Below are 22,763 nucleotides of genomic sequence, written 5' to 3' on the forward strand. Positions count from 1 at the left end.
CATGCAGAGTGAGGCAAAAGTAGGTTTACAGTTCATATGTAAATAATACAATAAATAATAATACAAGAATAAATTCTGTATTTTGCATACTCACAACTGTAAACCTACTTTTGCCCCATCCTGTATATGTGGGTTTTTTTCCCCCCTAGGCTCTTGATTCCATTCCATTGTTCTATGTGTCTATTTTTATGCCAATACCCTACTGTTTAATTATTGTAGTTTAGTTGAAATTAGGAAGTGTGATGCCTGTGGCTTTATTCTTTTCAAGATTGTTTTGGGTATCCAGGGTCTTCTGTGACTCCATACAGATTTTAAGATTGATTTTCTGTTTCGGTGAAAAATGGCACTGGAATTTTGATAGGGTTTACATTGAATCTGTAGAATGGCTTTGGATAATATGGACATTTTAACGATATTCATTCTTCCAATTCATGAACACGGGGTATTTTTCCATTTGTTTCGTCTTCTTCAATGCCTTTCATCAAAGGCTTGTAGTTTTCATTGGTGAGTCTTCTATGTCTTTGGTTAAATTTCTTCCTATTTGATTGTTGATGCTGTTGTGTTATTTTTGATGCAAAATACCTTATTTTATTCCAGATGTTTTGTTGTTAATGTATAGAAACACAACTGTCTTCTGTATATTTTTATTTTCTGCAACTTTACTGAGTTTGTTCATTAGTTCTAGCAGTTTTTTGGTAGAGTCGTTAGATTTTCTCTGTATAAAATTGTATCATCTGAAAGCAGTTTTACTTTTTTTCCTGTTTGGATGTCTTTTATTTATTTATATTTTTTGCCTGATTGTACTGGTTTAATAGTCCCAGTACTCTATTGAATAGGAGTAGTGATTATAGGCATCCTTGCCTTGTTCATGATCTTAAAGAAAAGCTTTCAACCTTTCACTGTTGAGTATGCTGTTGGCTTTGCATTTGTCACATAAGGCCTTTACTATGTTGAAATATATGCCTTCTGTGCTCTTTGTTGAGGTTTTTTTTAATCATGAAAGAATGTTGTATTTTGTTAAATGATCTTTCTGTTCCTGTTGTAATAATCATTATTTTTACCTTTTATTCTGTTAATCTGGTGAATCTCATTTATTGCTTTGCATTTGTTGAATTATCCTTTCATCCCAGGGATAAATTCTACTTGTTCATGTTGAATGATCCTTTAATGCAGTAGTCCTCAACCTTTTTTGGGCCACGGACTGGCCTTTAGGGTGGGATGGATAAATGTATCACATGACCGAGACAAGCATCAAGAATGAGTCTTAGACGGATGTAACAGAGGGAATCTGGTCATTTTTTAAAAATAAAACATTGTTCAGACTTAAATATAAATAAAACGGAAATAGTGTAAGTTATTTATTCTTTCTCTGTGAACCAGTACCAAATGGCCCACGGACCGGTACCGGTCCGTGGCCCGGGTGTTGGGGACCACTGCTTTAATGTACTGTTGAATTTGGTTTGCTGATATTTTGTTGAGTGTTTTGCCTCTATATTCATTAGGGATATTGGTCTTCCCTGTGGTGGGTGTTCTTATCTAGCTTTGTTGTCAAGGTAATTACAGCCTTATTAAATGAGTTTGGGAGTGTTTCCTCCTCTTTGGGTTTTGGAAGTTTCAGGATTGGCATTAATTCTTCAAATGTTTGGTAGAATTTACCCGTGAAACCATCTGGTCTTGGGCTTTTATGTGCTGGGAGGCTTTTGATTACCAATTGGATCTCCTTCCTCGTTATTGGTTTGTTCAGCGTTTCTATTTCTTCATGATCCTGTCTTGGTAGGTTGTATATTTCTAGAACTTTATTTCTTCTGGGTTATCCAGTTTGTTGGCATATAATTGTTCATAGTAGTCTTTCATGATCCTTTTTATTTCTGTGGTATCAGTTGTAATGTCTTTGCTTTGATTTCTGATTTTATTTATTTGAAATCTCTTTCTTCTGACATTTTTCTATTATTTTTCTGGTCTCTGATTTTTGTTAACACAGGTCCTTGAATAGTGTCATTTTCTTCAGTGTTGTTTAAGTGAACCTAACTTTTGTTTATATCAATTAGCCTGTAGTAAAACTGTTTTCATTATATATCATTTCACTTAAAGTGGCAGAACTTACTGATATTAAGGGAGTACTTACTATACTTTCTTGCTTTAGTGACTTTGTTGGACTTTCTTCTTTTTTTAGTTCCTTGAGGTATAAAGTAAGGTTGTTTATTTGAGATCTTTCTTGCTTTTTAATAGGCATTTTTTGCTATGAACTTCCCTCTTAGAACTGCTTTTATAGCATCCCATATGTTTTGATACGCTGTGATTCCATATTCATTTGTTTCAAGATATTTTTGATATTTCTTTTGATTTCTTCTTTGACACATTGGTTATTTAGGGACATGTTTATTAGTCTCCACATATTTGTGAATTTTTTAGCTTTCTTCCTTTACTGATTTCTAGTTTTCATATCCTTGTGATTGGAAAAAATACTTGGTATGATTTCAGTCTTCTTCAATTTGCTGAGACTTGGTTTGTAATTTATCATGTGATATGTCCTAGAGCAGGGGTCCCCAAATTACGGCCCGCGGGCCGCATGCGGCCCCCTGAGGCCATTTATCCGGCCCCCACCACACTTCCGGAAGGGGCACCTCTTTCATTGGTAGTCAGTGAGAGGAGCATAGTTCCCATTGAAATACTGGTCAGTTTGTTGATTTAAATTTACTTGTTCTTTATTTTAAATATTGTATTTGTTCCCGTTTTGTTTTGTTTTACTTTAAAATAAAATATGTACAGTGTGCATAGGGATTTGTTCATAGGTTTTTTTATAGTCCGGCCCTCCAGTGGTCTGAGGGACAGTGAACTGGCCCCCTGTGTAAAAAGTTTGGGGACCCCTGTCCTAGAGAGTGTTTCATATGTGCTTGAGAAGAATGTGTTTCTGTTGCTGATTGATATAATCTTCTGTTTATATTATTTGGTCTAAAGAATGCTTTAAGTCCTACGTTTCTTTGTTAGTTTTCTGTCTGGATGATCTATTCATTATTGAAAGTAAGGCATTAAAGTCCTCTACTACTACATTGTTGTCTGTTTTTTTCCTTTCTGATCTGATAGTATTTGCATAATATGATTAGGTATTCTGATGTTGAGTGTATATATAGTTACTATTGCTATATCTTTTTTTTTTTTTTCTTTTTTTGCATTTTTCTGAAGCTGGAAACAGAGAGAGACAGTCAGACTCCCGCATGTGCCCGACCGGGATCCACCCGGCACGCCCACCATGGGGCGACGCTCTGCCCAAAGGGGGCGATGCTCTGCCCATCCTGGGCGTCACCATGTTGCGACCAGAGCCACTCTAGCGCCTGAGGCAGAGGCCACAGAGCCATCCCCAGTGCCCGGGCCATCTTTGCTCCAATGGTGCCTTGGCTGCGGGAGGGGAAGAGAGAGACAGAGAGGAAGGAGGGGGTGGGGGTGGAGAAGCAAATGGGCGCTTCTCCTATGTGCCCTGGCCGGGAATCGAACCCGGGTCCCCCACATGCCAGGCCGACGCTCTACCACTGAGCCAACCGGCCAGGGCCTGTATATATCTTTTGATCTCTGCACTTATTTCTTCTTTGACCCATTCATTTTTTAGAAGTATGTTGTTTAGTTTCCACATTTTTGTGGGTTTTCCCCCCTCTTTTTTGCAGTTGAATTCTAGTTTCAAGGCTTTATGATCAGAAAATATGCTTGGTACAATTTCAGTTTTTCTGAATTTGCTGATGTTGTTTTTGTGACCCAACATATGGTCAGTTCTTGAGAGAATGTTCCATGTACACTAGAGAAAAATGTATACTCTGTCGCTTTGGGATGAAGTGTACTGTAGATGTCTATCATATCCAGGTGTTCTAGTATTTCATTTAAGGCTAATATATCTTTATTGATTCTCCGTTTGGATGACCGATCTAGAGCCGTGAGCGGTGTATTGAGGTCTCCAAGTATGATTGTATTTTTGTCAGTTTTTGTTTTAAGGTCAATAAGTAGCTGTCTTATATATTTTGGTGCTACTTGGTTTGGTGCATATATATTAAGGATTGTTATGTCTTCTTGATTCAGTGTCCCCTTAATCATTATGAAATGATCATTTTTGTCTCTGAGTACTTTTTCTGTCTTGTACTCAGCATTATTAGATATGAGTATTGCTACACCTGCTTTTTTTGGGTGTTGTTTGCTTGGAGTATTGTTTTCCAGCCTTTCACTCTGAATTTGTTTTTATCCTTGTTGCTTAGATGTGTTTCTTGTAGGCAGCATACAATTGGATTTTCTTTTTTAATCCATTCTGCTACTCTGTGTCTTTTTATTGGTAAGTTTAATCCATTTACATTTAGTGTAATTATTGACACTTGTGGGTTCCCTATTGCCATTTTATAAATTGCTTTCTGTTAGTTTTGCATCTTGTTTGATTCTTCTCTTTTCTTTTTCTATCATTTGTTTTTGTTTGTTTGTATTCCATACTTCTTTCCTCTGTTGCTACAGTTTTTAAGTCAGGTGTTTTTGTGGTGGTTTTTTCAAGGGTGGTTACCATTAAGTAATGAAAAGGGTACCTACCATATTCATTGTAGTACCCTATCTTTTGAGTATTTCTGCGCTTCATCGACCTTTGCTACTGTTAATCTCCATCCTCTCCCCCCTTTTTTTCTTTTGTTGTCACAGTATAAATTTGGTTTTATTGTGTTCTTGGTGGAGCTGTTACTTGTGGTTTTCTTTTGTTTTGTTCTTTGAATCTGGTTGGAAAACCCCCTTTAGTATTTCCTGGAGTGGGGGCTTTCTGATGATAAATTCTCTCATCTTTTCTGTATTTGTGAATGTTTTTATATCTCCTTCATACTTGACGGATAGCTTTGATGGGTATAGTATTCTTGGCTGAAAGTTCCTTTCTTTCAGGGCTTTAAATATTGGGGTCCACTCTCTTCTAGCTTGTAGAGTTTCTGCTGAGAAATCTGATGATAATCTAATAGGCCTTCCTCTATATGTTGTACTCTTCTTTTCCCTGGCTGCCTTGAGAATTTTTTCTTTGTCATGGGTTTGTGTCATCTTCATTATGATGTGCCTTGGAGTGGGTTTGTTGGGATTAAGAAAACTTGGTGTTCTGTTTTCTTCTTGAATTTGAGGCTTTCGTTCTTCCCACAGGCTTGGTAAGTTCTCATCTATTATTTGTTTGAGTATATTCTCCATTCCATTTTCTTTCTCTTCTCCCTCTGATATACCTATTATTCTTATGTTATTCTTTCTGGTGGAGTTAGACAATTCCTGTAGGGCTTTCTCGTTTTTTATTATTTTTGAGTCTCTTTCTTCTTCTCTCTGTTGTGCCTCAAGTTGCTTGTCTTTTATTTCACTAATCCTATCTTCTATCTGGCCTGTTCTATTAGATAAGCTTGTTACCTTGTTTTTCAGCTCGTGAATTGAGTTTTTCATTTCTGTTTGATTTGTTTTTATTTTTTTTTATTTTTTTTTTTACAGAGGCAGAGATAGACAGGGACAGACAGACAGGAACGAAGAGAGATGAGAAGCATCAATCATCAGTTTCTCGTTGCGAGTTGTGACTTCTTAGTTGTTCATTGATTGCTTTCTCACATGTGCCTTGACCGTGGGCCTTCAGCAGACCGAGTAACCCCCTGCTGGAGCCAGCAACCTTGGGTCCAAGCTGGTGAGCTCTTTGCTCAAGCCAGATGAGCCCGCGCTCAAGCTGGCGACCTCGGGGTCTCGAACCTGGGTCCTTCCGCATCCCAGTCCAACGCTCTATCCACTGCGCCACCACCTGGTCAGGCTGTTTGATTTGTTTTTATAGTTTCAATTTCCTTGGTAATATATTCTTTGTGATCATTGAGTTGTTTTCTGAGCTCCCTAAATTGCCTTTCTGTGTTTTCTTGTATATCTCTTGAGTATTTTTAGGATTTCTATTTTAAATTCTCTGTGATTTATCTCCAAGCTTTCCAATATGTTAAATCTTTTCTCCATAGGTTTTTCCACATCTATTTGTGTTACTCTCTATCTTTTGTATCCATAATATTCTATTTCCTTTTTCTTATTGGCATCTGAGGGTGGTCTTGTTGATAGCACTAATTAGAATTAATAAGGAATACAAAGTAAAAAAAAAAAAAGCAATAAAGAAAAACACCCCACAAAAAAAAAAACTAATAATTTATTATTTCCCCCTTTTTTCTTTCTTCTCTTCCCCTCCTCTCCCCTCCTTAGGGAAATATCGTGATGACCTGTGAATTATATTATGCTAAATGGAACAAAAACTGCCTATAACAGAGGGCCTGATTTGGGGTGAAGAGTTCAAGGGGCAAAAAAGGGAGTCGGGACCTACTAAATGCAAAAAAAAGGAGAAAATCTTAGACAAGTATAAAATGATTTGCTTGTAAGTGATGGTCGACTAAGAGATATAATGAGAGGGATAAGAGGGAAACAGAAAAAAGGAGCAAAAAAATAATAATTAAAGAAGAAAAAAAATAAAAATAATAAGTAAAAATCTGTTGTATTAAGTGGAGCAAAGACTAAATACAATGGAGACCTTGGGTTGGGAGGAATGCTAATGAGTTAAAAAGCAAAGTAAAAAGTACCCAAAATGCCTCAAAAACATACAAACAAAAGAAAACCAAAAACAAAAGTAAAAAAAAAAAAAAACCCCAAAAATGAGTCCCAAATTAAATAATTTGTTGGTGATTGAGGATTGAATGGGAGGAAAAGTAAAAGGAGAAAAGAAGAAACGAGTAGAAAGGAAAAAATAAGAAAAAGAGAAAAACGAAGGAAGAAGAAAAGGAAAAGTAAAAAAAAAAACAAAAGGGGAGAGAGTGAGAGTTAAGGGTTTTGGAGTGTAACCCTAAAGGAGAGTAAGGATGAAGAAAAGAAATAAAATGTAACACTCATGGGTAGTGTAGTTCAAGAAAAGGGAAGCATAAGATGGGCAGAGAATAAAAGGACCGAGGTGGAGGAAATAGAAATAATAATAATAAAGGCAGTAAGATAGAAGAAACAAACAACAACAACAAAAAAATAGTGGAACAAGTTATAAAGTCTGTGGATTTTTCTTGATTTTGAGAGGTTAACTTCTTCCTTTTTCTTTTCTCTCCCTCTTCCTGGTCGGTGACTCTGTACCCCAGGCTCTGCCCCTGTGTCACCCTTAGGTAGGGATTTGCAGTTGATGGGATTCTATGGCAATGTCATATAATTGGCTTTAGTCTCGTTGGTAGTGAAGGCTTGTTGGCGTTTGCAGGGTCCAACAATGAGGGAGTTTGCTTTCCCGGAGTCTTTCTCCTAGTCTCCCCTTCCTGAATTAGCAGCTTGGTGATCCAGCTATGAGGCTGCCACTGCTTCTGCCTGGGGAGTAAGAGGCTCAAAGAGCTGGGAAATCCACACTCTATCCCCACTCAGCGCAAGGCTCTGGGTAAGGCTCTGGCAGTCAGAGCCTCCAGTGTATTCAGGCGGGGCTGGGAGTCAATTGTTGTCAAGGTGACTGTTCAGCGCCTAGCATTCAGTTGGACCACTCAACCCAGGCTTTCCACACTTTGTAGCCTGTTTTGGCTGGGAAGAAGAGGCACTAGTCGCTGCTTGCTGTATAGATCTTAACATCTGCCAAGTCCCTCTTGTTAGCATATATCCCTGAATATGAAGGCTCTGTTAATCAGAAGTTGCCCCCGCCCCTTTAGCGAGAGGCACTAAAAAATATCACGCCTCTTGTCTTGGATCGCTGAACTGAGAGAGATCTTATCAATTAGAGCCCTGTGGGTGTGCAGATTTCGTGGGTTAAGCTCATTTCAGTGATTGGATCCGCAGCTGTGCTCCAGAAAGTATTTCAAGCTGTCTGCGTTTCCCTCCCCCAACGCTTGATTGTTAGCTTGAATGGCTGGGTGAGGTGCCCCGCCTACGGAGAGAATCTCCGGAGTAGGGAAGATAGCTTTGGCGCCCTTCCTGCTTGCCTTGCCGCTGTCGGCTGGGGTGCACTGGGTGCGGGGGAGAATGGGGCACTCTGGGTGTGCGGGGTGCTCTGGGCGTGTGGGCGAGTTGGACGTTCAGGGCACGCTAGTGAATGGGGTACTCTAGGCACGCTGGTGGCTGGGGACTCTCACTCGCAGTGCGCGGGCCGCTGGGGACACTCGCGGTGCAAGGGATCTCGCTCTGCGACCGGATGCGCGGTTTCTCACGGCATGTCGGCGGCTGCTCGCAGAGTGTGGGCGGGCAGTTGCACACGTGGGTTGACTCACCACAGGCATACTCCCTCCTCGGCTTGAATGAACGTCCGTGCGGTAGTTAGCTTCTTCCACACCCTCAGCTCCGACCCGCTCTCAGATTCAAGTGATAACAGTCCTTTCGCTTTCAGCGTGTGTGGAACTCTGGAATGCTCTGAGGATAAATTTTTCTGTTTCTAGTTGATAAATTTGTTGAGATTTTGGGGAGATCTGTCGGATGCGCTGCTCACGGCGCCATTTCCTTGACGTCACTCCAAAAGTACTAATTTTTAAGAGTTTAATCCTAATGTAGCCCTGGCCGTTTGGCTCAGTGGTAGAGTGTCGGCCTGGCATGCAGATGTCCCGGGTTCGATTCCCGGCCAGGGCACACAGGAGAAGCGCCCATCTGCTTCTCCACCCCTCCCCCTCTCCTTCCTCTCTGTCTCTCTCTCCCCCTCCTGCAGCCGAGGCTCCATTGGAGCAAAGATGGCCCGGGCGCTGAGGATGGCTCCTTGGCCTTTGCTCCAGGCGCTAGAGTGGCTCTGGTCGCAACAGAGCGACACCTCGGAGGGGCAGAGCATCGCCCCCTGGTGGGCAGAGCGTCTCTCCCTGGTGGGCATGCTGGGTGGATCCCGGTCGGGCATATGCGGGAGTCTGTCTGTCTCTCCCCGTTTCCAGCTTCAGAAAAAAAAAAAAAAAAAAAAAATCTGTAACAATCCAGATAATAAATATTTTTGGTTTTGTGAGCAGACAGCATGTTGTAGTTTCTCAGCTCTGCAATTATAGCATTAAAACAGCCATGTACAATGTGTAAATGAATGGGTGTGGATGTTTCCCAGTAAACTTTTATTTACAAAACCAGGCAGAAGGCTGGATTTATCCCTCAGACTTATTTAAATTAATTAGTTTATAGTACCAACGGAAGTTTTAAAACTTTTACACAGCCTGACCAGGCAGTGGTGCACTGGGTAGAGCTTCAGCCCGGGACCCAGAGGACCCAGATTTGAAACCCTGAGGTCACTGGCTTGAGTGTGGGCTCATCCAGTTTGAGCGTGGGGTTGCCTGCTTGAGTGTGGGATCATACACATGACCCCATAGTCGTTGGCTTGAGCAAGGGGTCACTGACTCAGCTGGAGACCCCCAGTCAAGGCACTTATGAGAAAGCAGTCAATAAACAACTACGATGCCGCTTCTCAACTCTCTCCCTTCTGTCTGTCCCTATCTATCCCTCTCTCTGTTTCTACCTTTGTCTCTCTCACTAAAAAACAAATAAACCAAAAACAAAAAACTATTACACAGTTAAAATTTTCTTGGGGTACAGAATGGCCATTAAGAGCATAAAATGATTTTGGAATTTTTTTTTCTCTCTCCTTTAGGCTGCAAGACAGTCTTGAATTCATCAATCAGGACAACAGTACATTAAAGGCTGATAGTAACACAGTTATTAATGGACTACTTGGAAATATAGGTAAATGGTTCCTTTTGTTTTATAAGTTTTAAAAATGTGAACAGTATAACAGGGATTTGCACTTCTTTCTTAATAATATAGATCTTTTATAAGAACAAAGAGTTTCAAATAATAGGAATGGAAACGGCTTTTAAATCGTAAATATAACATACTATTTGAAAAACTTAATTTTTATGTATTTGAGCATTATGTTTATTTAGTGTCTGAAAAGAGAGAGAACTGCTGAAGATCTATCAAATTTGTTTTTGTTTCTAACTTTGATGCATCTTTGAAAGGCACTGGTATTGATATAAAAAGCCCTTTCTCTTTTGAATATTTCACTTGAGGAAGATTGGTATTAATTACACCTTCTCCCATCTCTCTTCCTTAACAATACAAGTAATTTTGAAATGCTGTTCATTTTTGACCTGTAATTCAGATGAGAAGATATTCAAGTTTGATGTTTCTTAAGGGATTTCTTTTTAGTAATTTTTTTTTTAAAAAAAGGGGATACCTATTTAGTAATTTGTTTGGTTGTTATTTTAGTTTAACATTTTAAAGTGACAAACTTTTTAACATTTCTAGTCATTTGTTTTATCCTAGAAAGTGTAACTAAATTGCAACTGACAATATTCCCAGTGTATAGAGAACTGTAGTATATTATGATAGCATTTAGAATAGGATGAATATTTCTCTCGTTTCCTGATTAGTGAGAATTATTTGTAATTAATGTAAATAAATATTACTTATATGAATTTGTAAAAAATATTTTTTCCCAACTTGAACAGTATTTTTTTTTTTGTATTTTTCTGAAGTGAGAAGCAGGGGGGAGGTAGACAAATAGACTCCCACATGTGCCTGACTTGGATCCACCTGGGATGCCCACCAAGGGGCGATGCTCTGCCCATCTGGGCCACCACTCTGCTGCAACGGAGCCATTCTAGCACCTGAGGCGGAGGCCATGGAGCCATCCTCAGTGCCTGGGCCAACTATGCTCCAATGGAGCCTTGGCTGCAGGAGGGGAAGAGAGAGACAACAGAAAGTAGAGGAGGAAGGGTGGAGAAGCAAATGGGTGCTTCTCCTGTGTGCCCTGGCCGGGAATCGAACCTGGGACTTCCACACGCCAGGCCGATGCTCTCCTGCTGAGCTAGCTGGCCAGGGCTTGAATAGTATTTTTTTTTTTTGTATTTTTCTGAAGCTGGAAACAGGGAGAGACAGTCAGACAGACTCCCTCATGCGCCCAACCAGGATCCACCCGGCACGCCCACCAGGGGGCGATGCTCTGCCCACCAGGGGGCGATGCTCTGCCCCTCCCGGGCGTCGCTCTGTTGCAACCAGAGCCACTCTAGCGCCTGGGGCAGAGGCCAAGGAGCCATCCCCAGCGCCCGGGCCATCTTTGCTCCAATGGAGCCTCGCTGCGGGAGGGTAAGAGAAGAGACAGAGAGGAAGGAGAGGGGGAGGGGTGGAGGAGCAGATGGGCGCTTCTCCTGTGTGCCCTGGCCGGGAATCGAACCTGGGACTTCTGCACACCAGGCCAACGCTCTACCACTGATCCAACCGGCCAGGGCCTTGAATAGTATTTTTAAAAATATATTAAAAATTCTATTTTTTAAAATAATCTCTGTTCTTTCAAATGAGCATTTATTAAACATCCTGTGGGCTAGGTAATATCAGGCATGTACTTTAGAAAGTATGTATGTTTTGTAGAAAAATACAAGTTCTGCTTTTTTCCTAACTTGGTTAATTATTTTATGGGCTTTAACAAAGTAAAGATGTGACAAGGAATAACTGAATCTTTTTTTTTTGTAATTTGACACTTTTTAAAGCTCAAGGGGCTTATTAAAAATTATGTATTTTACTAATACAAATTTATTATCACTTATAAAGGTAATTAATTATACTATAGATACTAGATATACTTACTATGTTAATATGGAATAGGAAATTAATTTATTTAACAGAGTACAGACTTTAAATAATGAACACGTTTTATTTGTACATTCTTACTGTGAAGCAAGAATATTTGGGCCCTGGCCATTTGGCTCAGTGGATAGATTGTTGGCCTGGTTGGTGTATAGATGTCCTGGGTTTGATCCCGGTCAGGACACACATGAGAACAACCATCTGCTTCTCTTCCTCTCCCCCTTCTCGTTCTCTTCCCCTCTTACAGCCAGTGACTCAGTTGGTCCTAGCATCAGCCCTGGGTGCTGAGGATAGCTTGGTTGATTCAAACATCTACCCTAGACGGGGGCTGCCAGGTGGATCCCGGTATGGGTGCATGCAGAAGTCTATCTCCTCTCTTCTCATTAAAAAAAAAGTATTTGAGAACCATTTCTTATTTTCTTTAAATTTCCAATCAACAAATACTTATTAAGCACCTATCATAGGCCAACTACTCCGCTAGTCCTTGAGTATACAGTGTATACCAGGCACAGTTTCTATCTCAGTGTATTGATAGTGGGAGTCAGACAAGTAATATAACAATTATAATATACTGTAATTAAGTGGACAAGGTTCAGAGCAGGGTTTGATAAAAATGAAGATTGCCTAATTCAATCCTGGAGAATCAGTGAAAGCTTCCTTGAAGAAGTGAGGCATAAGCTTGAAGGATTAGTTTGATAGTTGGGGAAAGAAATGTTCTTGGAAAAAAGTAGTAGCATGTGCACAGACCTAGGGGCAAGAGATCATAGCACATGGGAAGAATGTTTATAAATGAATGTGGATGGTGCACAGGAAGTGAAAAGAAAGACGTGAGCAAAAACCGAGTCACAAAGGACACTGTGGGTCATCCTGAGGAATTTAGATTAGGCTTTGAGCATTGGGTACCAGTGAGGGTATGTTAGTTTGGGTCCTCCACCTGTTTTTTAATAGGTGCCAAGACAGGATTAAGCATGCAAGGATTTTATTAGGGGAAAATGACTATGTAAGAAAAAATGAGGAGGGAGCTGGTAAAGGTCAAAAACGCCCTTGGATTGTGATAAAAGTCTGAGCCCAAGTAAAAGATAGGAATAGGTTTTATGGAAGTGTCCAGCCTGCCCACAGTTTAAGGAAGACTTGGTAAGGCCATTGACAAGTCTTCAAGTCAAAGTTTGTTTTCAGAATAGACTCACTTCTTGCCAAAATGGACCTGCCTTACTCTATCTGCTGTTTAGTCATTGGCTAGATGCAGCCTATGGGACATGTGAATTTGCACAAGCATGATAGTGGATCTCAGAATACAGCAGCTGGTATACTTTGTCACTTAAAATCCTTATAGCCCTGTTTGAATGGCTCAATTGGTTAGAGCATCGTTCCAATACGCCGATGTTGTAGATTTGATCCCCAGATTCAACCAATGAATGCATAAACAAGTGGCACAATAAATCACTGTCTTTCTGTCTTGTTACCCCTTTCTCCTTCCGTCTTGCTACCCCTTTCTCCCTCCCTCTCCCTCCCTCTCCTTCCTCTCCCTCCTCTCCCTCCTCTCCCTCCTCTCTCTCTCTTCTCCCTCCATCTCCCTTCATGTCCCTCCATCCCTCTCCTCCCTCCATTCCCCCTCCCTCCCTCCCTCCCTCCTTCCTTCTCTCTCTCTCCCACTCTCTTTCTCCCTCTCTCCCTCTTCTCCTTCTACTCTGTCTAAAAAATCAATAAATGAAAAAAAAGTAATAAAATTATAGCTAGAGATCTTTATGGTGCATTCTTAAGGCCACCACAGAGGAGTTTTCAGAATATAGGCATACCTACGAGATATTGTAGGTTTGGTTCCAGACCACCACAATAAAGCAAATGTCTCAGTGAAGTGAGTGACACAAATTTTTTGTTTTTTCAGTGAGTATAAGTTATGTTTACACTATATTGTAGTCTGTTAAGTGTGCAATAGCATTATGTCTAAAAAAAATACCCCAGTGTACATACCTTAATTTAAAAATATTTGTTGCTACCTGACCAGGTGGTGGCACAGTGGATAGAGCTTTGGCCTGGGATGCTGAGGATTCGGGTTCAAAACCTGAGGTAGCCAGCTTGAGTGTGGGATCATAGACATGACCCCATGGTTCCTGGCTTGAGCCCAGAGGTCGCTGACTTGGAGCCCAAGGTCACTGGTTTGAGCAAGGGATTACTGGCTTGGTTGGAGTCCCCCAGTCAAGGCACATATGAGAAAGCAATCAATGAACAACTAAAGTGCCACAACTAAAAATTGATGCTTCTCATCTTCTTTTCTGTCTGTCTGTCTGTCTGTCTCTCTCTCTCTCTCGCTAAAAAAATAAACAAACTTTGTTGCTAAAAAATGCTGACCATCATCTGAGCCTGCAACAAATCATAATCTTTTTGCTGGTGGTGGGTCTTGCCTTGATGTTGTTGGCTGCTGACTGATCAAGGGTAGTGGTTGCTGAAAATTGAATGGCTGTGGCAAGTTCTCAAAGTAAGACAACAGTGAAGTTTTCTTTCATGAGTGATTTTCCTGTAGCACACATGCTGTTCAATAACATTTTAACCACAGGAGACCTGCTTTCAAAATTGGAGCCATTCCTCTCAAACCTTACTATGGTTTTATCAACTAAGTTGATGTGATATTCTAAATCCTTTGCTGTTATTTTAGCAGCCTTGACAGCATCTTTATCAGGAATAGATTCTATCTCAAGAAACCACTCTTTTTGCTTATCCAAAAGAAGCAATTCCTCATTCATTAAGTTTTATCGTGAGATTGCTGCAATTCAGTCACAGCTTCGGGCTCCACCTCTAATTCTATTTCTCTTGCTGTTTCCACACATCTGTAGTTAATTCCTCCACTGAAGTCTTAAAGCCTTCAAAGTCATTTGTGAGAGTTGGAGTCAACTTTAAAATACTGTTCATGTTTATATTTTGATGAGTGGTTTTCTGTGTGTGTGTGTGTGTGTGTGTGTGTGTGTGTGTATGTGACAGAGACAGAGAGGGGCACAGATAGGGGCAGACAGACAGGAAGGGAGAGAGATGAGAAGCATCAGTTCTTCCTTGTGGCACCTTAGTTGTTCATTGATTGCTTTCTCATATGTGCCTTGACCAGGGGGCTACAGCAGACTGAGTGACCCCTTGCTCAAGCCAACGACCTTGAACTCAAGCTGGTGAGCCAGAGTCCAAGGCACTCAAACCAGACAAACCCGCACTCAAGCTGGCAACCTCGGGGTTTCAAACCTGTGTCCTCTGCGTCCCAGTCCGACACTGTATCCACTGCGCCACCCCTGGTCAGTCTTGACAAATGTTTTCAATGGCCTTGAGAGTGGCCAGTCCTTTTCAGAAGGTTTTCATTTTACTGTGCCCAGCTCTGTTAAAGGAATCACTATCCATGGCAACTATAGCCTTATGAAATGTATTTCTTAAATAATAAGACTTGAAAATTGTAATTTCTCCTTGATGACCCATGGGCTGCAGAATTGTTGTGTAGGAGGCATGGAAACACATTAATCTCATCATACATCTTCATTAGATAGAGTTCCTGGGTGCCCTGTTGCATTGTCAGTGAACAGCAATATTTTGAAAGGAAGTTTTTTTCTGAGTAGTAGATCTCAACAGTGGGCTTAAAATAATTCAGTGAACAATGTTGTAAATAGATGTGCTGTCATCCAGGCTTTGTTGTTCCATTTATAGAGCACAGGCAGAGCTGATTTAGGATAATTCTTAAGTACCCTAGGATTTTCACAATGGCAAATGAGCATTGGCTAAAACTTAGTCGCCAGCTGCATTATTTCTAAGAAGAAAGTCAACCTGTCCTTTGAAGCTTTGAAGCCGTAAAGCCAGGCTTGACCTCTGTTCTCTCTTGCTGTTGAAGTCCTAGGTGACATCTTTTCCACTGTAAGGTTGTTTCATTTATACTGAAAAGCTAATAGAGTAGCTACTTTGATTACTTATCTTAGCTAGATCTCCTGGATAACTTGCTGCAGCTTCTATATCAGCATTTTCTGCCTCACCTTGTACTTTTATGTTAAAGAGACAGCTTCTTTCCTTAAGCCTCATGAACCAACCTCTGCTATCTCTTCAAACTTTCCTTCTGCAGCTTCCTCACCTCTCTCAATCATCCTTGAATTAAAGAGAGTTAGGGCCTTGCTCTGGATTAGGCTTTGACTGAAAGAAATATTGTGGCTGGTTTGATTTTTCTATCTAGATCACTAAAACTTTCTCCATATCAGCTATAGGCTGTTTTTCTTATCATTCATGTGCTCACTGGAGTGGCACTTTCAAGACGTTTTCCTTTGCATTCACAATTTAGCTAACTGGTGCAAGAGGCCTAGCTTTTAGCCTGTCCTGGCTTTCGACAGGCCTTCCTTACTCAGTTTAATTATTTCTAGCTTTTGATTTAAAATGAAAGACGTGGGACTCTTCCTTTCACTTGAACACTCAGAGGCCATTGTAGGGTTATTAATCGGTCTAATTTCAACTTTGTTTTGGCTCAGTAATTAAGGAGGCCCAAGGGGAGGGAGGGAGATGGAGCAGTTGCCGGTTGGAGTAGCTGTCGGGACACACACATTTATCGATCAAGTTTGTTGTCTTATATGGGCGTGGTTCATGGCATCCCCAAAACAATTATAATAGTATCAGCAAAGATCACTGATCACAGACCACCATAACAAATATTATGATGAGAAAGTTTGAATTATTGTGAGAGTTACCAAAATATGACACAGATATGAAGTGAGCAAATACTGGTGGAAAAAGCTAATAGACTTGCTCAGTGCAGGGTTGCCAAAAACCTTTAATTTGTAAGAAGCATAATAAAATGAGGTATGCCTGTGTATTAATGTATTCAGTTCAGATTTATCCCTGCAAAATATTTTAATTATTGTGGGAATGGATTCAAGTAAGCCAGTGGGTTTGAAAAAAGACCTGTATTAAAAGCCTGTTTGTGCCCTGGTTTGTTGGCTCAATAGTGGAATGTCGGCCTGGCGTGTGGATGTCCCAGGTTTGATACCCGGTCAGGGCACATAGGAGAAGCAGCCATCTTTCTTCCCCTTCTCACTTTTTCTCTTTCTCTCACCCTCCTACAGCCATGGCTCAGATTGGTTTGAATGCATGGGCCCTGGCCGCTGAGGATGGCTCTGTGGAGCCTCTGCTTTAGGTGCTAAAAATAGCTCAGTTGCGAACATGGTCCAAGATGGGCAGAACATTGGCCCCAGATTGGGGTTGCCAGGTGGATCTGGCTGGGGTGCTTGCTATAGTCTGTTTCTCTATTTCCCCTCCTCTCACTTGGAAAAAGAAGGGAAAAAGGCTGTTTATGATAACCTAAGTGACAAATGGAGACCTAAAGCAAGATTGTGTCAGCGAGGATAGAGAGTTATCGAGAGGTTCATTTTGGAAATAGAGTGGACTGAACTTGGTATTAGAAAAGATAAGGGAAAAAGAGGAATGAATCAAGGGTGGTACTTTGCTATCTTGTTGTGTAATAATTGCATGGAGATTGGCGTCATTCACTGGGAGGAACAAGAAATATTGAGAATTAATGATTTTAGGTGTAGGCATTTTGATTAGAACTATTGGTGGGATAGCCAAGTGAAGACTATTATAGGAATTGCCTTTTGACCCAGCTATCCCACTATCCCACTTTTAAGACTATATCCTAAGAATACTAAATCACTGGCTCAAAAGAAGATATGCACCCCTATGTTTATTGCAGCATTGTTTACAATAACCAAGATCTGGAAACAGCCCAAGTGTCCATCAGTGGATGAGTGGATTAAAAAGCTGTGGTATATATACACAGTGGAATACTATGTGGCCATGAAAAAGAAGGAAATCTTACCTTTTGCAATTGCATGGACGGACCTGAAGATTATTATGCTAAGTGAAATAAGCCAGGCAGAGAAAGACAAATATCATATGATCTCACTTATATGTGGAATCTAATGAACAAAGTGAACTGACGAACAGAATAGAGGCAGAGGCGGGGTCACAGGGAGCAGAGGAACAGCTGTCAGAGGGAAGGGGGATGAGGGGATGGGATCAGAGAAGGTGAAGGGATTAGTGAAATTATATATACATAACACGTAGATACAGGCAACAGGACAACAAATCCCAGAGGAAGGGGGGAAGAAGTTGGGGGAGGGGGACAAAAGGGATATAGTGGGGGACACAGGGGTGGGGGTTGAGGGTGTTATATTGAGTAGGAAACTTGAATCCATGTTAACAATAAATTAAAATTAATAAAAATTTTAAAAAGAAATATTCATTATAGTTGGTTAGATAGATGTATTGTAGTAGTAACTGCTATAACATAGAAACTAAAGAACATGTAAGATTTTAAAACATTACACCAATCATGTAATAGGAAAAAGAGTATTCCTCATTGGTAAGTAATTTATCTCCAGTGTTTAGAGGTCAGATCTCTTTTGTGTGTGTGAGTGTGACAGAGACAGAGAGAGGGACAGATAGACAGACAGGAAGGGAGAGAAATGAGAAGCATCAATTCTTCTTTGCTGCACCTTAGTTGTTCATTGATTGATTTCTCATATGTACCTTGACCAAGGGACTATAGCAGACCGAGTGACACCTTGCTCAAGCTGGTGAGCCTTGCTCAAACCAGATGAGCCCGCGCTCAAGCTGGTGACCTCAGGGTTTCTAACCTGGGTCCTCCGCATCCCAGTCCGACACTGTATCCACTATGCCACCGCCTGGTCAGGCTAGAGGTCAGATTTCTTTCTTTCCTTGGAGTTCTGCCTTCTTTAGCACTATGCTTAGTTGTGTGAGCCTGTGAAGGGAGTAAGTATGGAGAAGGTATGTCTACTTTATAACACCACAGCTTGAAAGTGACATATATCACTTCTGTTCACATTGCCTTGGTGGTAACTAATCATAGGGCTTTCCTTACCCTATAAGGAGATTTGAGAAATGTGGTCCCTAGCTGAGCAGCTGCTTCCCAGAGTCTATTTGATATTTTGGAAGAAAGAACACAATTCTTTGTTAGCTGTATCTACCATGTATTTGAGAATCATTAGCATATAAATGATGATTGAAAGCATAAGAGTGAATGAGATGACCTAGACATGTAAAGAATGAGAAGGTTGTTGAGGATGTAATCTAGGGAATGCTGGCTTTAAAGGAGTAGGGGAAGAGAAGTAATAAATAAAAGAGAATGAGAAAAAAACTTAAGAATGTGTTAAACTGAGGTGGGGAAATTCAAAATATTGTCAGCATCAAATATGCTGCAGGGTAATAAAGATAGTATGGATTGCATTAAATAACAGGAAGGCTTTTGGTGACCTATGTGAACAGTTTCAGAGGACAGGAGAGACTCAGAAGTTAAGTCTTTTTTCCTAAGATAAGCAGTGGTTCTCAAATGTCTTGGTCTTAGGGCCCCTTTAAACACTTAGAAATTATTGAGGACCACAGAGAACTTTTGTTTATATTTAGTTACTTTTATTGGTATATACTGTATTAGAAACTAAAAGAGAAAATTTCAAAATATTTATTTGGCAATTCATTAAAAAATAATACTAATAACCCCTTTCATGTTAATGTAAATAACATTTATTTTCTACGACAAAAATAAGTTAGAAGAGTGGCATTGTTTTACAGTTTTGCAAATCTCCTAAATGTCTGGCTTACTAGAAAGCAGCCAGATTCTCATATCTGCTTCTGTATTCAATCTCTTGTGATACGTTGTTTTGGTTGGAGCGTATTAGTAAAAATCCAGTCATAGATATATAGTTGGAATGGGAAGGTCCTCACCGACCCCCTGACAGGGTCGCAGGGACTTCCAAGGGGTCTTTGGACCACATTTTAAGAACTGCAGAACTATAGGATTAGATACATAGTGAGGTGAAAGGGTTTTGACTGTGCTTAAATGTTGATGGAAAAGGAGGTTATAAGGAATTGGATGAGGTAAGATATAGAGGTGATACTTGGCCAAGTGAGATTTTTGAAGGTCCTGGTTGATTTAAAAGAATTTGTTTTGGAAGGGGGAGGGAGGGAGGGACATTTCAGGATTTTTCACTGAATAAGTCTCTAGCACATAGTAAGGATTGAATAATGTTATTACAGCTGGCAGGAAGGAGGCAAGGATAGGTGAGAATTTGATTAAATTTAGAGAGAGGTTGGTAGATGGAGGTGAGTTCTCATCTGGTGAATTCTGTGTGTGCACACATAGATAGGTATCTGCAGATGACTGTGGGATACAAAATCATATGCTGAGACTAAGGAAGAGACAGGCAGGGAGGAGTTTAAAGAGAGCAGTTAAGTTTTGAAGGGAGAACTGAAGAAAGCTGAACAATGAAACGTGGAGGAATTGTTGCATATGTACTATAATTATAAAATTTTTTGTTATAAAAAATATTAGCAATTTGAAAACTACATTTGTCACTTTTTAAAACAGACTCTTATTCTATCCTAGGTAAATCTCATAGTTGGCTATTTAGGCTTTCTTGACTTAGAATAACTAACAGGTAACCCAGTGGCTTGCTTCCAGGCTGTAATGTCGCTCTTTCTTGTCAAGTCTGTAGTAGTCACTTTTCTTGAGCAGCCAGAAGTCTGGCCCTGACAGGCTGCACTGGTGGCCTGCTTCCTTAGTGACTGACCCCTGGGTTTAGGTAGTTTGGTTTCTTCTATGATGTTGTAACTTACCATTAGGTTAGAAAAAACTGTTTTTGTACTTATTTTGTCAATGGATTTCTTTTTTGTATTTGCTCTTTGTTGTATGTTGTGTTCTGTTTTTTTTAGCCGCATATTTAGGTGGTTTTCTCTTTACTGCTATTGCAGAAGAATACTGTCATTTTAAAACTGACTTGTTAAAATAAATTTATTTGGCAAATGTCAAATTATATAGATAACATTATTGTGGTTTTTGGCTCTTTAAAAAGGTTGTTTTATATTAGAAAAGATTGAACATTTAAAATGATTTTTACTGTGTATAGTGGAAGCTTATTTTTATTATATATACATTTATTAATAAAAATGAACAAGAAATTGTTATGTTTGCCATGACCAGAGGGAAATCATCCTGTTTTAAAAAAGAGAAACCAGCAGAAATTTTCTTTTTTAGTTTAAGTTTCTATTCATATTTGTTGGCCTGCTTTTGTGCTGCCTTCGCTCACCTTTTATCCCTGACGCACTGCAGCTTCTCTAACAGCTCTCTTTCATGTGTATTTTACATTTTTGCCATGTAGGTCTTTCACAGTTCTGCAGCCCCAGGCGGGCATTCTCTGAACAGGGTCCGCTCCGCCTGATCAGGAGTGCTTCTTTCTTTGCAGGTTTGCGATGTGCTGTGTGGGTAGACTAGTTGATATCCCCCACTGGCTAGAATCTATAGTTAAGCTGTGGAAACAAGAGAGTATATATATAAATGCAGTTGGGGAGGGTTTGGTTAAGAAAACATTGCTTAGAAAGTGCAAGAACTTAACCCATTTCTATGAATATGTTCTTGAAGTTTCCAGAAACTTTATCAGTGTAATTGACATTTTTATGAAATTTCAATGTTTGTCATTTCTTATCTCATTATGTAATAATGATTTTAACTTAGAATTCCAAACCAAATTTTAGTATAAATATCATAATCCAGTTGGAATTTCTAATGTGACACTATCTTGTTTCCATGACTGAGTAGCTTTTGTACCATAGTTCACCAATTGCAGAAAATATCCTATCATATTATTATTGTAGAATTTCTGATCTATACTATTTCATAAGAATGATTTCTCTTGGAGCTAAGATTTAGATGAACAAGCACCATTATAATTGCTCTGTGAAAGGCATATATATTTGTTTATATCAATGTAGAGTGTGTTCATGCTTCAATATTCAGGAAGTTTATTCAACTTCTTGTTTTAATATTTTTCTTGAAATGTGAGATATAAACAATATGTATTTATTATAGAAAATTTTGGAAATGTGAAAAATACACAAAAAGCATGTTAACTGTCAGCCAGAAATAACCTCCTTAGTTTTTTTAAAAAACAAAACTAGGATCATACTATTTAAATAATTTTCTTTAAATTTTTATTATGTAGAATTTTTGAACATACATTGATAGGCAAAACAGAGTGAACTATCATATACCCATCACTTAGCCCCAGCAGTCATCCTTACTGTTCAGTAGCTTGCTTTTTTCATCAAATATACTGTGAATATCTTGCTATGTCATTGAATATACTTCTGGAATACTTATTTTAGTTATTAACCTTGCTTTTTTAGATATTATATTTTCATACTATATGTCAAATCATTAGATAGATTTCAAAGCTTGTTCAACTGAATAATAGCTCTTGGTGTTGGGTTGTGACATGCTTTCGAAAAACTAAAGGAATGCAATGAGATGAGCATGATTGAATTTGCTGTTTAAAAGAAGAAACAGCGTCATCCTGAATAGCAATATACATTATAACTAACAGTTTTTTTCTTGATTCACAGTTCACAGCAACCCAATGGACATGCCAGGAAGAGAGCTGAATGAGGACAGAGACAGTGGCATAGCACGCTCTGGTAATGCCAGATTCATGTATTACTCCAGTTTTTCATAAAACCATTAGCTGACATTGATTTTCTTTTTTACCTTTGCCTTTATCTTTTAGTGTTATGTATACAGCTTGTTAGTATTGATGTTACAAGAAAATTGTAGAGACACAGAGAAAAATATTTTAAATTTAAAATATTTTATATTTACTTTTAAATGTGCCTGGTGGAGCATGGCTTGGATGAATGCACATTGGCTTAGGCTTATCTACTATAAGAAAAGAAGTATTGCTCAAGAGACTGCTTAGCCTGACCTGTGGTGGCACAGTAGATAAAACATCGACCTGGAATGCTGAGGTCGCTGGTTCAAAACCCTGGGCTTGCCCAGTCAAAGCACATAGAGGAAACAGCTACTACGAATTGATGCTTCTCACTTCTCCCCCCCCCCTTTTTCTCTCTCTCCCTCTCTCTCTTCTCTCTAAAAATCAATAAATAAAATAACGAAAATGAGACAGAGAGGGGCTATAGAATAGAACACATTTGCTTATATCTGCTTGCTCCTAACTAGAGTTTAAACTGTCAGACTGTCTCTTTCCCAGAAAGACTTAGGCATTTTGAACTAATGTTATACACATTATTTTTTCAAATATGGATTCTCTTAAAATTTGTATGACAGACTTTTGTTGAATCAAGCTGGAGAGTTAAAAAAAAGTGAAGCCCAGATTCTTCCTTAAGGAACAGAGTTTACT

The 22,763-nt window shown here is 39.6% G+C and overlaps 1 protein-coding gene across 2 annotated transcripts in view; it reads left to right on the forward strand.

Annotated features, from left to right (window-relative positions):
• Positions 1 to 22,763, forward strand: part of FNIP1 (folliculin interacting protein 1) — a 175,266-nt gene that overhangs the window by 92,252 nt on the left and 60,251 nt on the right. Inside the window, exons 6-8 of one of the 2 annotated variants that reach the window (XM_066343398.1) lie at positions 9,557 to 9,648; positions 20,733 to 20,816; positions 21,973 to 22,044. In XM_066343398.1, coding sequence (XP_066199495.1) covers positions 9,557 to 9,648; positions 20,733 to 20,816; positions 21,973 to 22,044 — 248 coding nt within the window. The remainder of the gene's footprint in view (positions 1 to 9,556; positions 9,649 to 20,732; positions 20,817 to 21,972; positions 22,045 to 22,763) is intronic. The other variant, XM_066343399.1, reaches the window with a different exon arrangement.

Source organism: Saccopteryx leptura, chromosome 6, assembly GCF_036850995.1.
Source record: "Saccopteryx leptura isolate mSacLep1 chromosome 6, mSacLep1_pri_phased_curated, whole genome shotgun sequence".
NCBI lineage: Eukaryota > Metazoa > Chordata > Mammalia > Chiroptera > Emballonuridae > Saccopteryx > Saccopteryx leptura.